The 23385-nt window shown below is 45.2% G+C and overlaps 1 protein-coding gene and 1 long non-coding RNA gene across 9 annotated transcripts in view; one reads left to right on the top strand and one right to left on the bottom strand.

The window, feature by feature from the left end:
• Positions 1-8719: 8719 nt before the first annotated feature.
• Positions 8720-23385, bottom strand: part of EBF1 (EBF transcription factor 1) — a 392677-nt gene continuing 378011 nt past the window's right edge. For 3 of the 7 annotated variants that reach the window (XM_027081410.1, XM_027081412.1, XM_027081413.1), the window contains exons 13-16: positions 22341-22518; positions 21493-21672; positions 17502-17696; positions 8817-9185 (exon numbers count right to left, since the gene is read on the bottom strand). In XM_027081410.1, coding sequence (XP_026937211.1) covers positions 9154-9185; positions 17502-17696; positions 21493-21672; positions 22341-22518 — 585 coding nt within the window. In that variant the 3' untranslated portion in view covers positions 8817-9153. Of the gene's footprint in view, positions 9186-16688; positions 17138-17501; positions 17697-21492; positions 21673-22340; positions 22519-23385 lie in introns of those variants that run through there. The other 4 variants (XM_027081414.1, XM_027081416.1, XM_027081411.1 and 1 more) reach the window with 3 other exon arrangements.
• The window catches only part of LOC113606788 (uncharacterized), a 30859-nt gene continuing 16664 nt past the window's right edge, over positions 9191-23385 (top strand). The window contains exons 1-5 of one of the 2 annotated variants that reach the window (XR_003427689.1): positions 9191-10631; positions 13391-13565; positions 14598-14773; positions 16496-16673; positions 17880-17973. This is a non-coding gene — a long non-coding RNA (uncharacterized LOC113606788). Of the gene's footprint in view, positions 10632-13303; positions 13566-14597; positions 14774-16495; positions 16674-17879; positions 17974-23385 lie in introns of those variants that run through there. The other variant, XR_003427688.1, reaches the window with a different exon arrangement.

Genomic DNA, 23385 nt, shown 5'->3' with positions numbered 1-23385 from the left:
ACACACACACACACACACACACACACACACACACACACACACACACAATGGAATCACAATGTCTAACATTGACAGACTGGCTAATATGTTCCAGGCACTGAATGATAATTCATTATGTGGCTTATTTAACATTATCTTCTTAGATGCCTTTTAAGGTAAATACTCTTATTATCAGTTCTTTTTTATAGATGAGAAGCTGAGGATTAGAAAATTTGAGTGACTTCTTTTTTTGGAGTCATTTTCAATATCTACTGATTATTGGGTTAATTCATTCCATAGATAGAGTAACTGTTATGCCCATATGTCTTAAATAAATGGCCTTCAAGGTCCAGCAGGGACCCTCCGTCCTCATACAAAGTTGGTGAGTAATTCAGTTTTAGTTGAGGACAAGTACACCCCTGTTTCATGACCCTTATGAGAATTTAATAAACATATTCCATAAAGTTAATAGAATAGAATCACCTCATGTAAAAATAGGCCCCCAGCAAGGGAATGCCAGGTGCCATTCATACCACCTCCTTGATTTTCCTGGACATGAGCTTGTGCCACAGTATACAGTGCTTGTGGGAAGAAATGGGAGCTCAGGGTTGGCCTTTCCAGTTGAGCACTTTGGGCTGTGGTGGTTTCTAGGGCATGAAGTGTAGGGTAGGGATGTTTACCTTTGAATTATAAAGAGCAATATTGGGGACCCCTAACCTTTCATCTGGTTTCAGCTGCTTTTGAAGGATTAAAGAAAATTTCACCACATCCCTAGAATCCCATGCAATAAATCCATGGGGCAGGCAGGAGTAAAGGTAAAGAGAAGGAGAGGGTCTCCCCAGAGGTGTACCGGAATCAGTAAGGTAATGGCTCTGCTTGAAGAGCTACCAGTGAACCGAACGCTGATCAGGACTGTTGCATAGACAGAGAGGAAGGAAACCATGTTGGAAGGCAGAAGAAAAGGACACGACAGAGGAGGGAGGTGAACTGAGAAGGGGCAGCATTCTGTAGGAAAGGCTCGAATGGCACCAGCCCTGCCCTCCGGGTGGCCTGCTTGTGTCTGGAATGCTGTCTGCGCCACCCCCAGCTTGGCCCTGCTGACTTCTGCTCCTTCAGGTCTTCGCTCAAACAGGAGCACATCCGTGACTCTCGCTCTATGTGCTCATGGCTCCCTATCCTTGCCCCTGAAAGTACAACACGTCAAACATTATTAACAAGGAAGTGTTTACGGACTTTCCCCTCTTCCCAGCTTGCCAAAGGAAATCATGCTTGGCCAGTCCAATATCTCCCCTTTCCCCAGCTCTGCTAAAGGACAAAGATTTTCTTGCTGGAAGAAAGACTTAATGCAATGAGAGAAAGAAAATAATGCATTGAGAGACACGGGGAAAGTGAGGAGGTAAAAAGAAAAATCATGCAAACTCAGAATAGGCTTTTGTCAGATGGATTGAGAACAATAGCGTCTGAGTAAGGTGAGGAGTAGGGAAAAGGATGGTAGAAGAAAGAGAATTTTAGTAGGTATTGCTGTGGACTTTACATTTAGGTTCTTTTTACTGGCCTTTAAGGGATTTGAACAAGGAATCCATTTCTTTTTAATTAAAGGTGGGTGTTGAAGTAGGCTTGAATGTGTGCAGAGATAGAGCCACATCCTTGCTCAGATATATTAGGGTTACAGCAGCATTTATCACAGTATGAAATGATGTTCCTGTGATTCTTCGATTCATATCAAAGAATCCTCCTTAGGTAGTAATGGGGGAAGGAAATGGGTCTATTTAACATACAGTCAAACCCCAGCCCTTAGCACAGTGCTTGACACAGAGAAGGTCCGTGGTAAGAATATATTGAATAGGCAAATGTGTGAGAGAAGGCATGGCTATTGGTTCTAATTCATTTCTCCTTGCTCTCCCTCATTTTATGGCCGTGACTTTCCTGGCAGAATCCCACCCAGATCTATGTTATTGAATGAATCAACTTCGTGGGACTCCCTCCTTTCTGTTGACTCTTTTGTGGAGTACTGGATTCTCCTTATAGCATAATTCCCTGTGCAAGATATTTCCTGCAGAAGGTCAACTCTCAGGCCTGTGGTTCATTCCAGGGCTCGGAACGTTCCTTCTTAATATAGAATGTGGAAATTCTACAATCAGTGGGAAAAAAGTATGCCAAGTAGATAAAAATCAGTCCCACTGTAGCATAACTCTCCAGAGAGAAGAGAGAAAACTGCTTGATGCTTGAGTTAAAAAAAAAAGTAGCAAAATATTTCCAGTTCCGGAAACTGAATTTCATTCCTAATGTAAATATAGAAGCCTCTGGAGAAGAGGATCATACTTGGAAGAGGGAAGGAAAGCGAAGGGAACAGTAGGAAGGGATTTCACCGTCAAGCTGTGTAGCTCAATAGCAGGGAAACAGACCAAATAGAGAAATCGACCCTTTCTTTAATAGCGGTTGCCTCAGTCAGAAAACTGAGTTTTATCTTGACTTTTTCCTCTCCTTCAATCCCCACATTGCATCAGTCGCCAAATCCTAGTGGTTCTATCCACTAAATATTTTTTTATTGGGATGTACTTGACGTTTACCATGGCATAAGTTTAAGGTATACACCATGTTAATTGCAATATGATTGCCACCATAGCACTAGCTAACACCTCCATCTCATCACATAATTATTTCATTTTGTGGTGAGAACATTTAAGACCTAGTCTCTTAGCAACTTTGAAGTATACAATACAGTATTGTTGACTATAATCACGATACTAAATATGTCTAATCCTATCTATTCTCCTTCTTTCCATTCTTATGGTCCAAGCTATGCATTTTTGCCTTGCCCATGGTAATGGCCTCCTAATTTTTCTCTTTCCCCTCTGCCTCTCTCCAATTCATTCTCTAGGTAGCTACAAGGATACTTGTAAAATATGTGTTCGATCCCTTGTTTACAGTGTTTAAGACTCCCCACTACTCATCATTGCAGCAAACATCTATTGTAATATGGATAATAAGAGAATAGAGATGAAGAAGAAGAGAAAGACACAGACACCTCTTTAGAGAGGACTTGCTATAAAACGGAGCAGAAGGATGATGGGCAGACTGAGAGCAAAGTGAGGTCAAGGAGTTTTTTCTTTTTCCCTAAGATGAGATAATATGTGTGCACTGATTAGATAGCAATATTGAGGAAGAAGAAATGGAGATGTTGGAGGGAGAGGATGATAATTCAGGAGCAACGTTCTTGAGAACGTGAGTGATTTGGAGCCTGCTAGGACAGGCATGGCCATGAGCATGGTGTGCCAGAAAGAGTTTACTTCTCTGGACGTCTATTTAAAAATGAACTTTTTGACGAGGGCATTTTGGCAAGGCAAAAGGAGATTTTTCAAAAAAGTGATCTGTATATTTAACATTGACGTGGCTACTGTAGGATATAGAGTTTTCTCACAATTATATATTCCATTTCCCCAGATTACTATTCCTTTTGATTAATTTAATGTTGATTTTCTCCTACAGCCAGCTCCAGAGGCATTGAGCATGGCCTTCTATGCCCTGCTTTCCCTTACCTGCCTGGAGAGCGTCTATTTGCACCCCTCAGGCAGGCCCTTCTTTACAGCCTTCCTTGACCTAGTTCTAGGACTTAGCAGTAGGACCCTCAAGTCAAGCTGGGTAAACATCTCCTTTAGTAACTTGTCTTTTGGCCAGAAGTCCCAAACTGACATTCTTAGAGGCTCGTGCACTTTCTTTTTTTGCCCAATGCAGTGTTTTGAAAGCACCATTTTTGGATTAGATGACAACATTTAAAAAATGAGAATTTCACAGCAAAAAAATTCAATAATATATCTGGCATTCTTGAAAAATGAAAGATGGGCGTCACTGGGGCCACATTCCCATGTGGGAACAAGTGCCTGGAGCAAGCGAGGTGTTCCTTGTCTGTTCTTACCCCAGCTCACCCACTTCATGGTTTACCAGCATGGTCCCTGTGGACAAATACGGTGCATTGAGTTTATGAGCTATGCTTGAGGCCCTACAGGCTGGACCTATGACTGGTTTGTCTAGTGCATCCTAGCATCTAGCGCAGTGCCAAGCACATAGTAGGTCCTCAGTATGTGTTCTGAATTGAACTTCCCAAGCTCCACGGTGCCATCCTGCACATTCGCATACTCTACAGACACAGTCTTCCTGTTCCTGAATGGGCCATATGCACGCCCAGAGCCCAGCTCCTTCCATCTGCCCTCATTCCCTCTGCTTAAGGTGCCCACCCCACCTGCTTACCTCATCCTTCACATATCATCTTAGGTGTCACTTTCTCTGGAAACCTTCCCCAACCCTACAGGTTAAATCAGATCCCACTGTAATATACTTTCAGAGCATTCTAGACTTCTTCTTTGCCATCATCGGTTTGTTAGTTTAGACTTGTACAGTGGCTTAATGTCTCCTTGCCTCGCTCAACTGTAAGATCCGTGAGGGGAGGATCGGTGTTGCAGCGCTTGTTATAGAATCCACCAGGCCTCACCTGGTGCCAGATGTACAATAAACCCTCAAGGTCTACATGAATGAATGGATGCTTCCAGGAAATAGGCCTTAAGGAAAGTAGAAACCAGTATGTAGACGTGTGGATATCTGTTTTATTCTGTGGAGCATTATGACATGACTGTTTTGCCCTAAACATTCTAAACTGCTTTGAGTATAGATTTCTCTTGTCTGAGATTATGAGTGTCCTGAGGGCAGGGGCCTCTTGTTCATTCTTTTTTTGATCTTCTGCATCTAATACGGAGACCTGCACCTGATACAGCATTCCAAAAATGTATATTGTATGACCAAACTAATCAACATAGATTTCTTTTAAAGAAAAAGATAGTAGCTTCTCTACTTATTAACTTATTCATTACCGTCTTTCATTACCTCAGATTGGGCTCTATCCAGAGCAAAAGTGTATCAGCAATGCACACTTACAAATGATCGTGATGGTGGTTGTAGGACGACCTGTTAGCTCTGGTCATCAAGTTTCTGTTGGTCCATGGCCTATTTGCTGAGTTTTCAAGGCATTTTACAAGCATCATTAACCTTATTCTATCCAGTAATTGCAAAAGTAGGGAAAGCATTGAATGTGCAATTGGAAAGCCTTATGATGATGATGGAACTTAAAGTGAAATCGTTTTACTGGAGCAGGGACCTATTGGGTGTTTGTAGAATGTTTGACTCCAGATAAATTTTTTTTTTTTTTTTTTTTTTTTTTTTGCGGTACGCGGGCCTCTCACTTTTGTGGCTTCTCCCGTTGCGGAGCCGGGGCTCCGCACGCGCAGGCCCAGCAGCCATGGCTCACGGGCCCAGCCGCTCCGCGGCATGTGGGATCCTCCCGGACCGGGGCACAAACCCGTGTCCCCTGCGTCGGCAGGCGGACTCTCAACCACTGCGCCACCAGGGAAGCCCGACACCCCACCAGGGAAGCCCGACACCAGATAAATTTGGTTTTATCCAACAGGAAAAGTGTCATATCCACATGGGATTTAAAACTATAGATCATAGAAGTTTCTGTGTTCACACATGCCTCCTCATCAATGAGCCAGGGCACATAATTAATTGACCAGAAGTCTCGCTGGGATTAATTAGCAGACGTATGTGAAGAGCTTGGTTCAGACTTGCAGCACGGAGGATGGCTTTCCAGAGTGGCCAGATCCTGGATTCATAATTCAGTCACTTCCGGGGGATCTCATTGCTCGCCTAATGTAATCTTTGGGGCTCTTGGCCTCTCCTTGGGCCAGTATGGGCACTGCGCGTCCAGCTGCTGCCAGCAGAGGGCAGCAGTACGCTGTGTGTGTTCAATTTGCATCCCAGATTAGCAAATCCCCAAGGATTGACAAAGAGGGAAAGTGGGTGTCCCCAGACTACTCTTGCTGCTTTTCTCTGGGTGTCAGCACTGTCCTGAGTAATTGCAAACACAGACCTTTTACATTATGTTGGACTCGGACTCATCTGAAATAGAGAAATGAATACACAACTAGGAGCTGCCATCACAGACAGGAAGTAACTTTAATTAAATATTGTGAAAGTTGAAAAGTTTTTACAGCTTGAATGTTTGCAAAAAAAAAAAAATTATAACAATCTCTACAGTAGTTAGGTTCTCTAACAATTGAACTGTACAGTGTGTGTCTATTCCAAAAGTTTGAGAAGAAGGTGAAAGGTTAGATTTAGAGATGACTTCATTAAGCTGCATCCTAGTACAATGTGAGGCCAGGGCATGTTCTGCAATCCAGTCATCCAGAAGCTGTATTCCACCCCCCCCACCCCCCACCCCCCACCCCCCCGCCCCCAACTGAAATCTTAATTGAATTCGCTATTTCATTTTCTTCTTAAAGCCATATTCTGTATTTAGGGTAACATCTTTTACTTGTAAAAAGTTCTGTGTAGAAGAGAGAGGGTCAGAGGGCCAGAACGTCTTTTCATCTAATCAGTATCAATAGAGGCAACAAAACACAAATTATACACATTTTAAAGGCTCTTTGGACTTTCAAGAAAACTTCTAACCACTACACATGGCTGACAGTGGGTGGCGTTTGTTGTCAAGGTCTGAGCCCGACACCTCACAGGCTGACCCGGGTCCTTCACAAACAGTTAAGGGGCTCACCAGACAAAATATGGCTTTAAATTGTACACATCTTCAGGCCAGCGCTTAGCACACGAATTCAGACCACCTTTCTGAGTACCGAGAAGCAACGCGTCCACTTTGCTTACGTTTTCCAGTTTTATTATTATTATTAATCATTATTATTATTTCTCACCAAGAAAAATCAGCTTTGCTCCCCTCCCTTCCCTCCCGCAACACCCCTCCCCCACCCTCCCCAACCCATAAAAATCGCACTCTGACAGTCTAGTGAAAACCATTGCAAAATCCATATGGGGGCATGCACAGTTGCAGCATTGTTGTAAATTTCTTGCTCTACTAGAAAAAGTTACATTGTCTTAAGGTAACAAAACAGTTCTTTTGTGCTTTTCGATTTCTTTGTTTTTTTTTTTTTTTCTTTTTTTTCTTTTTCTTTTTTCTTAGAATGTTAGTGATGACTGACAGTTCTGGTGCACAGTTACAATGTACAAGTGAAATGAATATGATTTGCATTGTTAAGGCATCCAATCTGCTGGTTTATATTTATGTGAAAGACAGAGGAAATATACAAGCAGACTTAGGAAAGAAAGTATGTTCATTGATTTCTATGAAGTTTCTCCCCGGAATTTAATGCACAAAATGCGTCACTCCAAAGGGAGAGGTTCCATGCATATTAATAGAGTAAAACAGCATTAGGGTTTTTTTCTGTAAGCTTCCAAAGCAAAGGATACATTTTTTTTAATCTACAGAACTAAATGCTACAAGAATAATATGCTACTATTTTTTGCCATATATTGGAAAAAACTTCTTAACTTACAAATAATACAAAAATAGACAATGGCTTTTGGGTGAAAATTAAAAAAATGAAGCATGGTTTAAAACAATACTAAAAATAACTATAAATGAAATGTTTAAAAATCACATTGAAATAGCTAATATAACTATAGGTGGCCAAACAAATACGCACTTTTCACATAGCAAACATACACAATAAAATAAACTGGGAGTTGGAGGAAAAGGAGGAAGGGGAAAGCAATGTACAAATTCCAAAGATAAATACATTATTTATATGGATATCTTACAAAATCCCCTTTAAAACAAAAAGCCTTTTAATTAACTTTGCAAGTATGTGCAAGCTAAAGGTAGTGAGCTTTTTTTTCTTTGCAAAATATGCAGTAAAATCTTTTTTTGTGATATTGAAAAACTGTCTTAAGACATTAAAATGTATAAATAGAACAACAACTTTGGCAAAAAATCACAAAAAATCTACAGTATTTATAACTACATACAAAACACAACAGCAAAGAAAAAAATATCAGGCAAATGCATCCTCAGAGCTTTGCTGCATCTTTGCTATTAATTCCTATTTTTAAGAACACTTCCCAGATAATGAGAGCAAAAATTCCCATCAAACATAAAACCATGTTTTGGAGATCTCAACCTTCTTCTCCTTTCTCCCAGTTTCCTTTTATTCTTAATTCCAAAGCACTTAACCTGTCGTTTCAATCTACTATGTTACAAATGGTACGGGTCGACTGATAGAGGCGCTATCTCGGATGGGAAATCTGAAATACCTGCCATGTTGCTTTTGTCAGCTTTTGAAGGATTGGTATGAAGTCAGCATTTAGGATGAGTAAACTTTAACCACGTAAATGGCGGAGTGTAAGTGGGATTTGGGGTTGATAACTGGAGGGCATAATGTGGAATTCTGTGCCTGACCCTGTTCCATGAAGTCTCAAAGGAGATTCTCACACAGCACGTGTGCCACCAAGCTCTCGAGAGGCCATCGGCTTCCGAAGAAGTTGACATAAGCAAGAGAGAGAGAGTGCTGTCAGGTTTAAATATGCAGTTTTAAGATCTGTCTAGAGGCACTGGATTTTTGAGTAGAAGGGGAAAATGTGATCACTTACATCACTTTTTAACTTTCCAGGCTGCATTTATTTACACAGTTACTTAAGACAACAATACAAAAGAGAGAAATAAGCTTGCACTGCTAAGGGGTGGCGTGTTAAGTTAAGATATTGGAAATGCACTGTCCGAGTAACTACCACTTGATATGCTTTAAGGCGCAAAAGCCGACCCTTAGTTTTCTAAAAAAAATCTAACTGGCATTCCTATTCTGTCCCATACAAGCTTTTTTTTTTTCTTTTTTTCTTTTTGAACTTTTTTGTAAATATCACCATTTCATTCTCCTTTTACACAGCTTTAAAAACATCATAAATTAAAACATGGAGTCTTATTTATAGTGTCCCTTGTATACAGCTTTATGGTTTATAAAAGACAAATGATTGCCGAGTTGAGCTTTAAAAAAAAGAGAGAGAGAGAAAGAAAAAGAGGATTTGCTTTTATCAACACAGAATAAATATATCCCCCCAAGGACTTGGGAGGTACAACTGTAACCAACACCCTGCATTAGCAGATCCCTTCCAATTTCAGTATTTGCAAGGTCGGTGATATTGTTTGTTTAAAAATCTGCAGTTATTGTGATTCCTCTTAAAAAGGCCTGAGTTAAAAGTTCCACTCTGGGACTTGTATCAGATTACTTTCTGTAGCAGAATCCAACCTCTTCATTAAGAAAATTCTTCAAGGCAATTCTTTCACATGGGAGGAACAATCATGCCAGATATCGCTGTGAAAAGAGAAGACAAAGAGTAAATGGTTTTGCATCCAAACTTCTCACTGAAAGAGGGGAAAAAAAAAAAAGATGGAAAAAAAACACCCACACGCCACTATGTTGGTTGAATATTAGCCACACATGTGCTTTCTCATCTTCCCTGGAAGGAGTTTTTCTTATAAAATATACATGTACTTTATTAAGAATGATAGTATGTCAGCATGTGTATGTGTCTTTAACAGAAAAGAAGATCCTAAGCGTCCCTCCCAATCTGATTTCAATTTTAAAACGTAACTGGAAAGTCACATAGTTTGCATGCTGCTGGGAAAGTTGCAGCCCAACGCTTGCAAAATAGTGAGAATTTTCAGTTTGTCACTCTTTTTTTTCCCCTCCCCTTCGCTTCCAAAATATACGATAAAAAACTGGTCCATTGTAACAGCCAGTAGTTTCTGCCACAACCCGTGGCTCTGCCTGTGCTCTGTGTGAGCATGAGGACGGAGGCTCAGAGCAGTGATCTGAGTGACTCCATTTAGGTCCTCAGGCCTGGGAGAAGGGGATACTGGCTCCAGAAGGCATTGTTCACTGGAGGATGCGGACGCAGAATGTCTTCTGTGCCACTGCTTCACTCAGGGTTTCTGGAATGGTCTGACCATGTCCCTAGAAAACTGTAGCCTAGGGAAGCCAAAGAGAGATCCTAGGCAAAGGGAAGGCTGTATGGGATAATCAAAACTCTTGCAAAGCCGTGTTAGGAACCCACACACAGCTGTATTTAGAAAAGCATGGAATCTGACAGCGTTCCACCCCTGGCTTTTCTGCCTGCTGGGTATGTCCCCCCCCCGCCCCCCGCCCAAGCTAGTTGCTTGTCTCCTTGCACCTCTCTGCCTCCTCAGCTAGAAATGCAGCGTATCGGTATTTGCAAGGGCCGTGATATTGTTAGGGTTGTTGGAGATTTAAATGAAACCACCAGTGCGAAGTGCTTAGCCCGGATCAGCTCCTAGTTAATAGAGGTGGGCTGCTGTTATTTTTAACTTCTGCCGCTAAATTAGCTGTGTGACCGGTGCGAACTGCTTAATTTCTCCGGGCTTGTGTTTCCTCATATGAACTAGGTACCATCCGATATGGAACACTTCACAGGATGGGTATGAGGAATAAAGGGATGAGTGCAGCGTTCCGGATGGCAACTTTGAAGTATGTGGAGATGAGAGCGATGCTTACATTAGAAGCAAGAGGCAGCCATCTTTGGCTCCCAATGATGGCTTAACATCCTGTCAGGCAGAGAGAGGAAGTCATTGCTTTCTTTTTGTTGGCAATTCTAAATTTAAATGAATGTCCTTGTCAGTGGTGACTGCATCTAGGAAGTGACCCTGTAAACTTCCCAACTCTCACGTCTGCGAGAATGTGCCTTTGTTGGTAAGCGAGCCCCAACTACCACAAATCCTGCAGTAGACGTCGGAAGGCCAGGTGAGGCTGTGAGCCCTGTGCGCCCCACGTTCCTCTGCTTCCCCTACCCCAGCCCTGGCATTTTCAATTCAATTTTTTTAAAAAAAGTATTTTGCCAAACACTTTTTCCGTTAATTTTTAAACCCATCTGTATTCACAAGGAAATTTAATCCACATGTTTCTGATTCATTTACACGTAAATCATCCACATGTTGTTTTGCAAGAGCCGTTTCGCAGTCCAAAAGCTCCTGGAGTCTTTTTTGTAAGCCATCATAAGCCATTTTTCTTAGAAACAGGAAGTGTCACTTGCCAAATGCAGACCAACTTAAACCCCCAAAGGTTTGGGATCCACTGGAGATGCAGTCCCCTTAAGATTCAAGTGAGCCCTGGATTTGACTGAAATGGGGAGCTGGGTATTTCAATCCAAGCCTTGAGAATTCAAGATGCTGTAGCTCCAAAGGCAAGGGGGAGGTAGCGGGAGCAAGAGAGTCTTTGCGGTGTGACAGCTCAGCATGGTCCTGCCTCCCTAAGGATCTTTTCCTCCAGGCTGGAGGTGCGTCCAGGCACCTTTACTAAAGGCGGGGCTTTCCGTGGGAGTTCTAACCCTCTGGCAAAATAAGCGTGTCTCCTTATGCCTTCCGCCAAAATCTACTGTGTGTGCCTGGCATTAAAGGGCAGTCTCCTGCAGCATACATCAGGCAGCGTCAATATGATACAAAGCAAAGTAGAAAACTGACCAACTTCCTGCTATTACCGTCAGTGGACCCAGCCAGAATGTATCAGCTGGGCCCTAAAAACATCTGGATTTTTTTTTTTTAAATTCTAGATGACCAGAATTTTTTTAAAAAAGAGCTACTCAGTGTTCTGCTACCTGAATAGTAATGTTAGATCAATTAGATAAAACTTCTATTAGGGCCACATTAAAAGCTATTGCTATTGCACATTAAAAGCTTAGCAAAGCTAAGTGATGTGCTGCGAGTCCACAGATAACTGCTTCTTAGTCTGGAACACAGGAGTCAAAACCTACAGCACCTTGAGAGCCCAGGCTGGGATCATGAGTGAGCAAGGTCCCCTCAGCGTGGACTGAGGTCTGTAGGGTGGGTGGCACTCTAAACGCTGCCCTGGTGCTGCCGTGCAGGAATGCCTGCTCACAGCCACCCAGCTTTCCAATTACTTCTAGAGAAGGTGGGCAGGTGGATTTTTTAAAAGATAAAATAGCCTAGTCTATATGTGTTAGCAAGAGGTTAAAATTAAAACCAAATGAACAACTGTACATATCTGGGGGTATCTAGGGCTGGCTGTGGTCTGCCCGCAGTTTCCTACCTTTGCTTCGTTGGCCTTCAGATTCCTCTGGGGGTCTAACAAAAGCCAGGGAACCTCTCTCCAGAAGAAGCCCCAGAGGTACTTACACCCAGAGTTTTGCACATAATATCAGGGGGTTACAGCTCCCTAAATCTCATCCGTCACTTCCTAAAGTCCAGACGCAGAACCCTCACTGATGAGTAGATTCTGGGAAAGGAGCTCCCTTTGTGGCCTCTGCAGTTAGGCACCTCTAAAGTGGCCGTTTAATAAAGAAACCTCATTGCACGACTACAGGGAAGCTCCCGGAACGTTAGAAGCTGTTTTTCTTGTATCCGTGCTGTAATCCCCAAGATTACTTACGTGGGTGAGAGGGACGGGTGTTTCAGGCTTAGAATGTTCCAGAAATGCCACTGGCACACGCACTTGGCCCAGTAGGGCCCGTGAAGATTTCCATGAGGACACGACAGTCTCAGTAACGTGTGCCAAAGACATCACAAGACGGAGGAGGCTCTGCCATTCCCCTGGCTGCTGGGTGAGCACGTGCCCTGACCAAAGCGCAGAAAACTACTGGCTTGAGAGGCAGTGCATTTTTCAGTGTGATAAGAACAAAGACAAAACGGAAAGTTTTGCCGAGCTGGGAGAGTTTGGAGCGAGAGGGTGGAATGTGGTCTTCCTTGAACCACCATATGTGTAAGAAAGAATGAGGAGCTAATCAGGAACAGAATCGGGGGGAGAGCTTGCACAAACTGAACATGTGCGTGGAGCGAAAGACAATTCCAGGAGATTTGCTACCAGGCTGCAGATAGTTGGGTGAGGCCAGCCAGCCTGCGCTTCAGGGAGGAGAGGAAAGAAAGCGGCACAGTGTGCGGACAATTTTTATAAAATCGCTCTGGCCTTTTTGTTTTTAATTCTTCACTGCGGAGACTGTCTGGGACATGGTTGGAGTTTCAACTCCCCACATTGGGGACAGGTCCAATGGCATGGTGACAGCATTCTTGGGGCTGCCTGTCTCTTGATTAGTGAAGTCCTTTGAGGCCTGAAATTGCAGAGAATCCATGCTGTAGGGGCACATCTTTAGGAGAAGGGAAAGGATGTCTCCAGGACAACAGCTGAGCGTACGAAGTGACTCAGGTCTCTGGGCTCTGAAAACAGACACACTTGGGGACTCTAAGATCAGGATTGATCAGTGACATTATCTACATAAGAATGGAAGGAGATTTCTCTGTGTTTTTGTCTTTAAATTCAAACTATGTCTGAATTTCCCAAGTGTTTCACTGGTGTTAACATTCGGAAAAGTGTTCTGTGGGCAAAGAAGTGCAGAGAACGGAATGGGAGACTCTTTTTTTCTTTAACCGCGGGGTGTCTCAGAGCCTTTAGTTAAACATACGTGCATTGTGACTCCAAGACAGTGATGCAGTAAACACCAACTTCTAGGTTTGTTTGACCATAACATTTTCTTTTTCTTTTTTTTTTAACAGAACATCTATGGGACCCCAGAAGTACTGAGATAGAGTTGCTTTGTCCTAAAAAATTTCTCAGACGAATCGTAAACCGTCAAAGGTTTTAGCTACCTGGGAGAGAAAACCAGTTGGAATCACAGTAGAAACTGTGAATTTTAAAGTATCAGTAAAGAATGGAACTTCTGACTCCCAGGTAAGGACTTCCTGTTCAAGCTTCTCCCTGCTTCTTGGTGCCTGTGCTGCAGAAGGGTGCACAGCCCCCTACACATGACTCTGGCTCAGGTTATCCTTGATCCTTCTGCCTGAAATGCTCCTCCCCCATCTCCCTGGACCCAAATCCTACTTGACCTTCACCCAAGGTCCAGTTCAAAGGCACCCTTCTCCACTAGGCTGCTCTGAACTCTCCCTAATCTTTCCCTCCTCTGAACTTCCACAGCTGGGCATCCAGCCTCTCCCAGACAGATCTGCTTTCTTTCCCCTGGTGTCATGTTTCCCCTAACACAGGAAAAGCTTTTAAGGTCAGCATTTGCTGGTCCACATAGTCCTAGCCCAGTGGCTTGACTATGACCATTTCATTTAGCACAGGGCTGATACAGTAGTCAGTCAGCCTGGGATTTAACCCCAAGCTCCCCCTATGTGCTAGCTGCGTAACTCTGGATGAGCCAGCTTGCTTTGTCTCAGTTTCTGCATCGGTACAATGGGGACAATAGACAGCCTATATCTAAGACTGGTTGGGAGGAACACACGAGACAGTGAAAAAGCCAGGCTGGGAAGAAGCCCTCCCTCCCACGTTAGTGGCTGTGACCATTGTCATCACCATCATGTGAGACCACAGTGCGTATCTGTTGGGGAATAAACGTGAGTGCTGTCACCAGAGGAGGCTGAGAAAGGGCTGGTAGCGAAAAGGGCCTCTAAGGAGTTGGCTTGAAAAAAAAAAAAGAACGATGGACAATTAAGAGTGATAGCTGGAGGTAAAAAGACCTTTAAAACACTTAAAACAACCTAAATGTGTCACCTCTAATCTTGTTTATGTGGTCAGTTTGCTTAACCAACTCTTCCTTCGTCACCTGCCCTGTCTTAATGATCACAATTCTGAACGAGGTGGGTCCAAATGAAGCAGGTGTTACTGTAACAATGCAAAGGAGGAGGGCTGCAACACTTCAGAGATCCTCACCCTCCATTCTATAACCCACCTGTGTCCTTTCTTTTCTTTTTTTTTTAATAGAAGTGGAATTTAGACAGCTGAAGATGAAGTAATTCTTTAGTTATGGGTCTAGCAGCCTCCAGTCAGAATGTCACTTTTCTCAGGGGAGACTCCAAGGCAAGAGCTCCCTGAAAACACTGCTGCATCTCACCCGTGTCCGCAGGGACAGCGTGCAGAGGACAGACGTGTGATCCCAGGTGTGTGGGCCCTGCCTGGCGGGTGGATGGTGAAGAGTGGAGTGGGCAGGAGGGAGGACAGCTTCCAAGGTGGTATCAGTTAACGTGACTTTAATTTCTCGACTCATTCCTCCTCTGCTGCCACCTCCCCCAGACTAGGGACGTTTCGTACATGACAGTACTGGGGAAACAAAAACCACCAGAAAGCGTCTCCGGGACACGTGCTCAACTAGAAGGAAAGGGCAGCGTCATCCACAACAGCAAATCCAGCACAAAGCGTGTCCCTGAGTGACACCCTAAACCCTCCCAGCTGTGAGCTGTGCATTAGAAACGAGACGGAGACTCAGCCGCTGATCAGAAGCGGGGAGCAGTCTCTGTACTTTCGGAATCTGTGCAGACATGAGTTAGAGATGCCCTGGGGGTGACGGATGCACAGACTTTCTATGTGTCCCTGTCTTGATGCCATTTCATCATTACTTAAGTGTACACACCCACACACCCCCACACCACCCGATGTTCCCTAGATCCAGGAGGTTCTAAAACTCAAGCTGAGTCCCTACTTTCAGTCCCTTCCTGCTCCCTCCTTGGCCCACATGGCATGAAAAGACACTCGGCCTCACAGAACAGCTGCCCACTTCCGTCACCGGTGGCCAGTGATACAGCTGTGACCCTGCAAGGGCCGTGGGCCTTTTCCTCTCAAGCGCCAGCCCTCCACGGCGGATTACAAACCCCGTTATACCTTCTTCCTGACGTCAAGTCTGTGTTTAACAAGCATTGTGATTGGCAGTTCAAGAATGGTAGACTTCTGCTTTCCATGGGTTTTATCCTTACTTAAACCCGTTATAAGTTACGTTCGCTTAAGCATTATATCCTCAGTTTGCCAGCTAGAGGTGTACTGTGCGTGCCAAAGCATTATTTTTAGCGGAAAAAGAGACTTGCGTGAATGGGTGGCTCCCCTTTGTGGGGTGGGCATTTCCTGTCACAAGGAACGTTGCCCGAAATGTCGTTCCACAGTCCGATTATCTTCCTTTTCCCTCTAAGAAGATGGCTTTGCAGTGTAGGTATATTTCAGGGAGGGGGCAGGGGCACTGACTTTGGCTGTGCTGGGCAGACTGGCCAGCAGGTCTCCGAGGAGTGCCTTGCTGAGCCCTTATGGAGTCAGAAAAGGAAGCAGGAGCTCAGGCTCAGGAGTCACACAGATGGGGTTCAGTTTGGGCTCCACCATTACTAGATATGTGACCTTGAGCAAACGGGGCCTTGATCGCCTCATCTATATAATGGGAGTAGCACCAACCTCACAGGGTCGTCAAGAGAACGGATGTAAGTTTACATCAGTGTAAAGTGTCCTGTACAGAGTACGTGCATAGAAGTATAAATAGATAGAGATGTAAGAAACAGGGCTGCCCCCTGACCCCTCTCGACCTCCATGACTCACCGCCACTAGTGAAGATGGGCAAGCCGGCTGTGAAGGAAGGCTCCGTGGGGCACTGGGTAGGCTAAGGGTTAGGGCATAGACCCTGAGGGTTTATATTCATCCCCACTGTTTCTGGCTATGCCTATGGGCAGGTGTTTTCTCTCCTTATGCCTCAGTTTTATCCTCTGTACAGTGGAGATCATAATTGTCCTCATGTTTCATCAGGAAGTTGTGAGGATTAAATAGGATAAGGCAGGCTCAGTGCTGAGCACTGGTCAGCTCTCAAGGAATGGCAGCTGATGATTTTATTGATCTTACTTCCCTGCCAGCTGCCTTACGAATCCTGGATACGTCCCGCTTACCCGCTCTGAGCAGTATAGTGCCTGGAAGCTGGAGGGAGGAGATGAACTCTAGAGCCTGAGTTTGAAGCCAGCCTCTGCCACCCACCCCTGTCGGAAGTCAAGCCACTCCATAACCTCGCTGACCTTTCGCTTTCTCGTCTCTAAGGTAGGGGCTCTGAGTGCTGATCACATGATCCTACTGTGGGGAAGGAGGGAGGTCATGCGGGTCAACGCCACAACTCAGTGCCAGTAAGAAAAGTGTAAGAAATGGTGGGACCCGTCTTAAAAGGTTGGGTTTCTTCTCAATGAATAGGAAGGTCACCTCAAATTTGGTTACTCTGTTATTTTCCATATTCCATGAGGGGGAGGAAATCGAACAGTTTTGATATGAACCAGAGTCCTCTAGTAGCACTTCAGGGTTTCTGGTTCCCAGTAGTAAGTCTTGGGTCTTTGGTCTAACATGCTGTAACCTCAGGGCTCTGGCCTGGCCAACTCACCCCCTCCCCATTATCAGCCCCACCAAATGTGCATGCTGACACAGGCAACAGGAAGGGAACCTACTTCAGGAGAAGGCCAGTCCCGGGAGAGACCCTGCAGTGGAGAACTTGCTAGAGTCCACAAAAGACTGATCTGATTATGGCGACCACAGGGAATGAGAGAGGAAAGAGAAACGATGGCATTAGTAAGTGGAAACAGTATTCTCAAGCAAATCCCAGGCCTGAGCAGAATTGCTGGAGTTGGAAAGAGAACTGCTCAGGCAACTCCAGCAGAGGAGGGATGCCGGGGACAGGGGGCGGGGGGGGGGGCGGCGGGGGAGGGGGGCGCGTCAGGGACCAGGGCCGACGAGGGCGAACACAAAGGAACAGAATAGATGAGGGTGGACAGAAGCAGGCAGGCCCCAGGCCGATCCCCTCGCAACAGTGGCGCATCTGCTTCAGGCCCTGGGAAGGTGAGTCAGGGCGTCTGGTTGGCCCGGGTGGGGCCTGGGGCTTACCTTGCAGGCTGTTCCCGTTGGTGCTGGTGCAGGTGGGAGGTGGGGAGGTCTGGGGTCTGACCACAGGCGCAAAAGCACTCTTCTGTTTCACGGCTGAGACCATGTTGGCTGGTGAGAAGGAGAAGATGCCGGAGGAGCTGCTGCAGTTGGAGGGGAGGCTTGTGGAGGAGGCCATGGTGGGGCTGGATGGCACGACTAAGGGGCAATGGGAAAAGAGAAATCAGTGCCTCTCCTGGTGTCCTGACACAAGGCATCTCAGCTCCGACCCTGACACCCATCCTTCTCAGGCCGCCCTTCTAGAAGGAGCCTTCCCTGAACTCTGAGGGTCTTGTCTGCTCTCATCATTTGGTACTCAGCATGTGTTTCCTTTTGTTGTAGGCCGACTACGTACCAGGCAGCGTGCTAGAGCACCCCAAGCCAGGAAACAAGAGCGCTCTTATAAGGGGTAGAGTACCACGTGATAGCCTCAAAGGTGAGTATGGCCAACTCTGGGGAGGCAGGGAAGGGAGACCAAAGAAGGCTTCATGGAGGAGGTGTCAGGGGAAGCATTGCAGGTAGGGCCTAAACTAAGGTTCTAGCAAAGGGTCTGGGGATACAAGAGACAGGAGGAAGCCAGCCTGAGAGAGTGTGGTCACCAGTGGAAGGAGAGGTGTGAGGAAGAAGAGTGAGTTGAAGGCAACACCAGGATTCCAGCTTAAGGCACTGGCAGATGGTGGTGTGTGTGTGTCGCCTGTCGCCCCATGGAGCTACAGCTTCCTGAAGGATATGACTGTATCTTCGTGCTCCACAAGACAGACAGAGGTAGGTCGGAAGCCAGGCGGGTAAACAGTCTGCCACGTGCAACACGTGTGAATAACGCAGGACTACAAGTCAAAGTTTCAAATTCTCTCTATCCCCCGCGGAGCTGTACAGAGATGAGTGTGAACTAATAAGCAGCAGGATCGGAGCCTTATGTAAATACTCACAGTCTGGGAGTGGTGGGGACGGGAATTAGCAATGATAGGAGACCTTCGGCAGTTGAGAGAGAGAGAAAACCTAGCTGCTTGGGGATACGAAAGAGTTTGGGCGATGCACGTTCTCCACCAACCACAGTCCTCTCCGCCCGGCCTTTCATTCATCTTTTGATAGTTGCTAATAATCTCAGGTCACTTTAGGAGACAGATTTTGAGCACATGAAAGCCCTCTACACTCAGGACTGGTGCCATCACACACTCACCTTCCATTTCCTCCGTCTCCTGGGAAAAAGTATGAATCCTGCCTGATGATTTTCAGGCAACTTAGTTCAAATTCTAGGCACTTCCTCCTTCACTGTATTATTTTTCACATTATGTCATAAACCTTATATATTGCTTTATCACCTGCAAGAATCTTCACATCTTTTTCATCTATGTCATTGGCCAAGCAAGCTTAAATTGGGACCTATTACATCCTTTTGACACCTGAGCAAACCCAGCGAGCTGAGACTCAGAAAATAGTCCAGTGACTTGCCCCAGGGCCACAGCTGGAAGGTGAGGCCAGGAACCAAACCCAAATGCAGTGCTCTTTCTACTGGGCTACCCTGCTAAGCAAACAGATTGCCATCGGACAGGCACCTTCCCATGAGCACACCAGAGTCCAAATTGCCAGTTAGGTGGCCTCCGCCTCGGCCTACTGGCTTTGGAAAGTTAGGGAAGTGGTTATCAAATGGGTCACAGGCAGCAATTGGCATCGGGGTGGTGGGGGGTAGGGGAAATGACCCCTGGTAATCGGCCCTCAGCACTACACAATCCAGACGCACTGGATGCTTTATGGAGCAGAACACAGAGCCGCCATCATCAGAATTTTCACAAACATTTTCTAAACTGTACTTTTTCTTTTAATGAGACCAGCATTTTTATACATCTCTGAGGATTTGTAAATGTGAAAATACGCTCAATAATAACACCCATTTAAATTGCAAAACTCCTGCACTGGAGGTTTGATTTTTTAAATATTCGTAGCCTTGAAATCCTGCTGGTTCACTGAGGAAGGCAATTAATCTCCTTGGCAAATGCGATCATTGTGTGTATTTAGAGGTGGGGAGTTTGGGGAGGGGGCGTTACCAGAGGAAGGGGTGAAATATAGTCAGGCAGTTCCATTTGTTATAACATGATTAGATATCAGCCACTATACCAGAAAGTGTGTTCACCAGTGGAGTGTCTTGTTTTATTTTCTATTCTGTTTGGAATTTTTCAACATGAGTGGTTTATGAATAATTAAATATTATGGAGACAAAAAGTCAAATCAGCTGGGCTTTGTGTTTACTGTTTTATTTGCATTTATGCAGATAAAACTGTCCCATCTGAGAGCCTGTTTGAGAATTTAATACTATATTTGTGAGCACTGAGGAAATCAATTAATGGAAATTAAATGTTCGAAGTTTCGTGGTCTAACGGATGCAATCTCAGGCTCAAGTCGCTGGGTGTCTGCAAGGGCTTGGGAAGACACAGCAATCCAAGCCCCTCAACTGAATTGCTGCCACGTAGCGATTAGGTTATTGATTTAATTAAGAACGCCGCCTTTTAACTACTCAGGTCATGATTGAAACATTTTCTGATTGAGTAGAAGGGAGGACACTGAAATGATAGATCTGTGAGAAACAATTTTTTGATGAATCAAAATCTAATGTGAAACTGACCCCAAACACTGATGCTCAAGCAGACAGACGTAATCTATGCAGATTATTAGGGGGGATTTTAAATGTTCAACAAGCTGCCGATTCCAAGCAGATCAAGTAGAAATAAAGAAATATAGAGATTTAGCAAAAATGTGCAGAAACACAGGACACCCTGAGCCTACAGATTCACCAAGAAGGTAAATGGCCCTAAGTATTACTTTCAGAAATAACTTCTCACAAAGGCCAAGAATGATCTTTCCTTTTTCAACAGCCTAGCACACTCCACATTTCCACTATCATCAGAGAAAGCATCCTTTTCCGTATTTTTAGCTGAGACTCTCATTTTAAAAACATGACCATTCTTTCACTTAACAAACAACACGGCGGCTATCATCCCACAAAATTCTAAGAGTTTACATATTTTATACACCGGAAGAGCCACCCACATTGTCCAAGATGAGCTTGGTTTGCTATGTAAAGCTCCTCAAAGGGCGACAAAGAGACTGCGCAAACACAGCCTATGACATTTTATATGTAAAGATGCCAGTTCCCTGAGGTTCTTTAGATGCAATCTAAACAAACAGTGCACAAAAAAATCCTTTAAGCTAAGCTTCTGTAAGACAGGGACGAGACACCAAAGAACCATTTCTTGTGTGTGCGTAATTTTTTTTCATCATGCCAAATTTTTGGAAAAAAATAAAGTGTGTTTTTTGATTTGTTCAGTTTTCGTTTTTTCTTTGTACATATCGAACACAAAGGGGGAGAAACTTTCCAAGCACTAAAAAAAGAGATTTCAAGTTTGGATAGTTGTTAGTATGCTACACTACCAGCACCACTTAATATCATCATTCTGTCATTATGATTAGTACCTAGATTTGTTGAATGCGTCTCCTATGGGCCAGGCCTCAGGACGAGCTCATTACGTGCCTTATTTTATCCAAGTCTCACAACAACTGTATGGGAGCGGGTACTGGTTCCTTCCCCATGTTACAGATAAAGAAAACTGAGGTTTAGAGGGGCGATGAACCTGCCCGCAGCCACCAGTCAGCAACTGGTAGAAGAAAGAGTCAAACCCAACTCCATCTGACTGGAAGCTTGGGTTCCTGCAATGACATCACGCTGCTGTTTGTTTGGGTTGCAGCCGAGTTCTGTGAGGGAGATGGGGAGGACGGTGAGCAAGGAGGGCAGAGATTCGGGGACAGTGCTGGCTTTGGTCCCATCACCCGGGCCTGCACCTGGCGGGGCAGGGGCCCTCAGACTGGGGACCGGGGAGACCTGCACAGTGGGCCACACAGCACGACGCCCAGTTCTTAGAGCAAAAGCGTGCAGAAACACAGGACACACGTCTCTACTTACTGGCATAGGGCGAGTTGGCAGCTGAGCCATTGAGGAAGGTCGGGGAGCCGCCCAAATTGGACATGGCGGCAGTGCCGTATCCATTCATGCTCGTGGTGACCGAGTTATAGTTGGTCTGCTGAGGGGTGGTGCTCGGCACGTACCCATGTGGTGATACGCTGCTTGAGTTGCGGGTGAAACCTGAGGGGCGGGGGCAAAACCAAGGATGAGGTTGGGTGGGTGGCGGATGGGTGGCGGGTCTGAGAAGCTTGGGGAAAGGAAGGTCTCTGTTTCTTGCCCCATCGCTGCATCCTGAAGGGAAGGGGCCAGGTGGTTCATGGCTGGATTGGTGGTGCTAGCTCCGTGATTAAAATGGGAAGCGAGCAAAAGACACATTTCTCAGGAGATCATAGATACTTAGCGGGCCTGTGAGAAGTGGCAATGCAGGACCTATCAATCACTTATCATTTGGGAACAGAAATAAATCCCAATCTAAGAGACATAATACCCTGGAGGTAACCGGCTCCTACTCCCTGGGCAAGGATGATGTGCTTTGGCCCCTCCAGAACTTTAGTTCCACCCCTCCTTGTGATCTGTCATTCATGGTTTACAGTGAAAAGTCAAATGGTGAGGTAACTAAATGCATGCATTCTTTCTAGCACCTCCACCAAATTACCAGACATGATGGCTAGAACCAAAATTCTACAGTAATATCTGATATACGCAGACTAGGAATCTCCCATTTTGGGGGGGAAAAAAAAAAGCCTTTTTAAAAATAAACACTGTTTTGTGCCAAATAAATGGGGGTGGGGTAGCTTGAGGTTGGGAAGGGGCAGGGAAATGGAGAGGGGAAGAGTGGGGCTCCTGACCCTGATTGGTAGCCTGCGACGCCTCGGAGACATTCACAGCCAGTTGTCCACTGAAGGAATTCACGCCCATCATTCCCGCGTGGACCGAGGTGTTAGTGAGGGCCGGGAGCTGGCTGTGGTTGCGGGGGACACTGTACAGGGCCTCTGCGATGTCAGCTGCTCTCTTCAGAATAATCTCCTGAAAAGTAACAGGAACATCCCCCTTAGCTGCCCAGTCAGATTCCCAGGAGTACCACGTTCCAAGTGTTTACTACAGGCCATGCTTAGGGCTTTCTGTGGTTAACGGCACTAACTTCTGCAACCCTCTCAACCAACCTGGGTGTTCAGTCTCATCATCATCACGCCCATACCACGGATGGGGCAACTGAGGCTCAGAGAGGCCAAGACCTCACTTCAGGACCCTTACCTATTTAAGGAGAGAGCTGGGCTGCATAACCCTGTTCGTCTGACTCTGAAAGCCCATTAACTCAGCCAGTCCCCTCTATACTACCTCGCAGTACAGGACAGCAACCTGGGGCTTTCCTTCCCCACAAGTAACACAGAGAACTCTGGGGACACACACACACACACACCCACACACCCACACCCCGACCCCCACCCCCACACCCCTGCAACTCATCTCCCAAGATGAAGTTAAGGGCAAGTTTACATGATGACCTGTGTCCCTGAGTATTAATGGGACTGTGTCCCTTGGACACTGATTCAAATGACACAAGCAAGGAAGGAGGATTTCTCAGACTCAGTTTCCTGAGCAAGTTGAGTCAGATACATGGAGTTGCTCTACGAAATAGCAGCAGACAATATTCAGGCCTCATTATACTTTTTAGGAGAAGAAATTAAATCCCCCTTTTCCTCCTAAATTTTCTTGAAAACCTGAGAGGAATAAAACCAAGCACCGGTAACTCTCTTCTTCAGTGATGAACTACATTCCCACAGAAGAGTCCTTTTAAATAAAGTACCTTTTCTCGTAAGAAAAAATTATTCCCTAGAAAAGGCGTTAAAAGATTTACAAAAGAAGAGAGAAGACGCGAATGGCCTTGCAACC

The sequence above is a fragment of the Aethalodelphis obliquidens genome, unplaced genomic scaffold, assembly GCF_003676395.1.
Source record: "Aethalodelphis obliquidens isolate GAN/ISIS:26980383/991018 unplaced genomic scaffold, ASM367639v1 scaffold45, whole genome shotgun sequence".
Lineage (NCBI taxonomy): Eukaryota > Metazoa > Chordata > Mammalia > Artiodactyla > Delphinidae > Aethalodelphis > Aethalodelphis obliquidens.
This window is presented reverse-complemented; position numbering and strand designations above follow the sequence as displayed.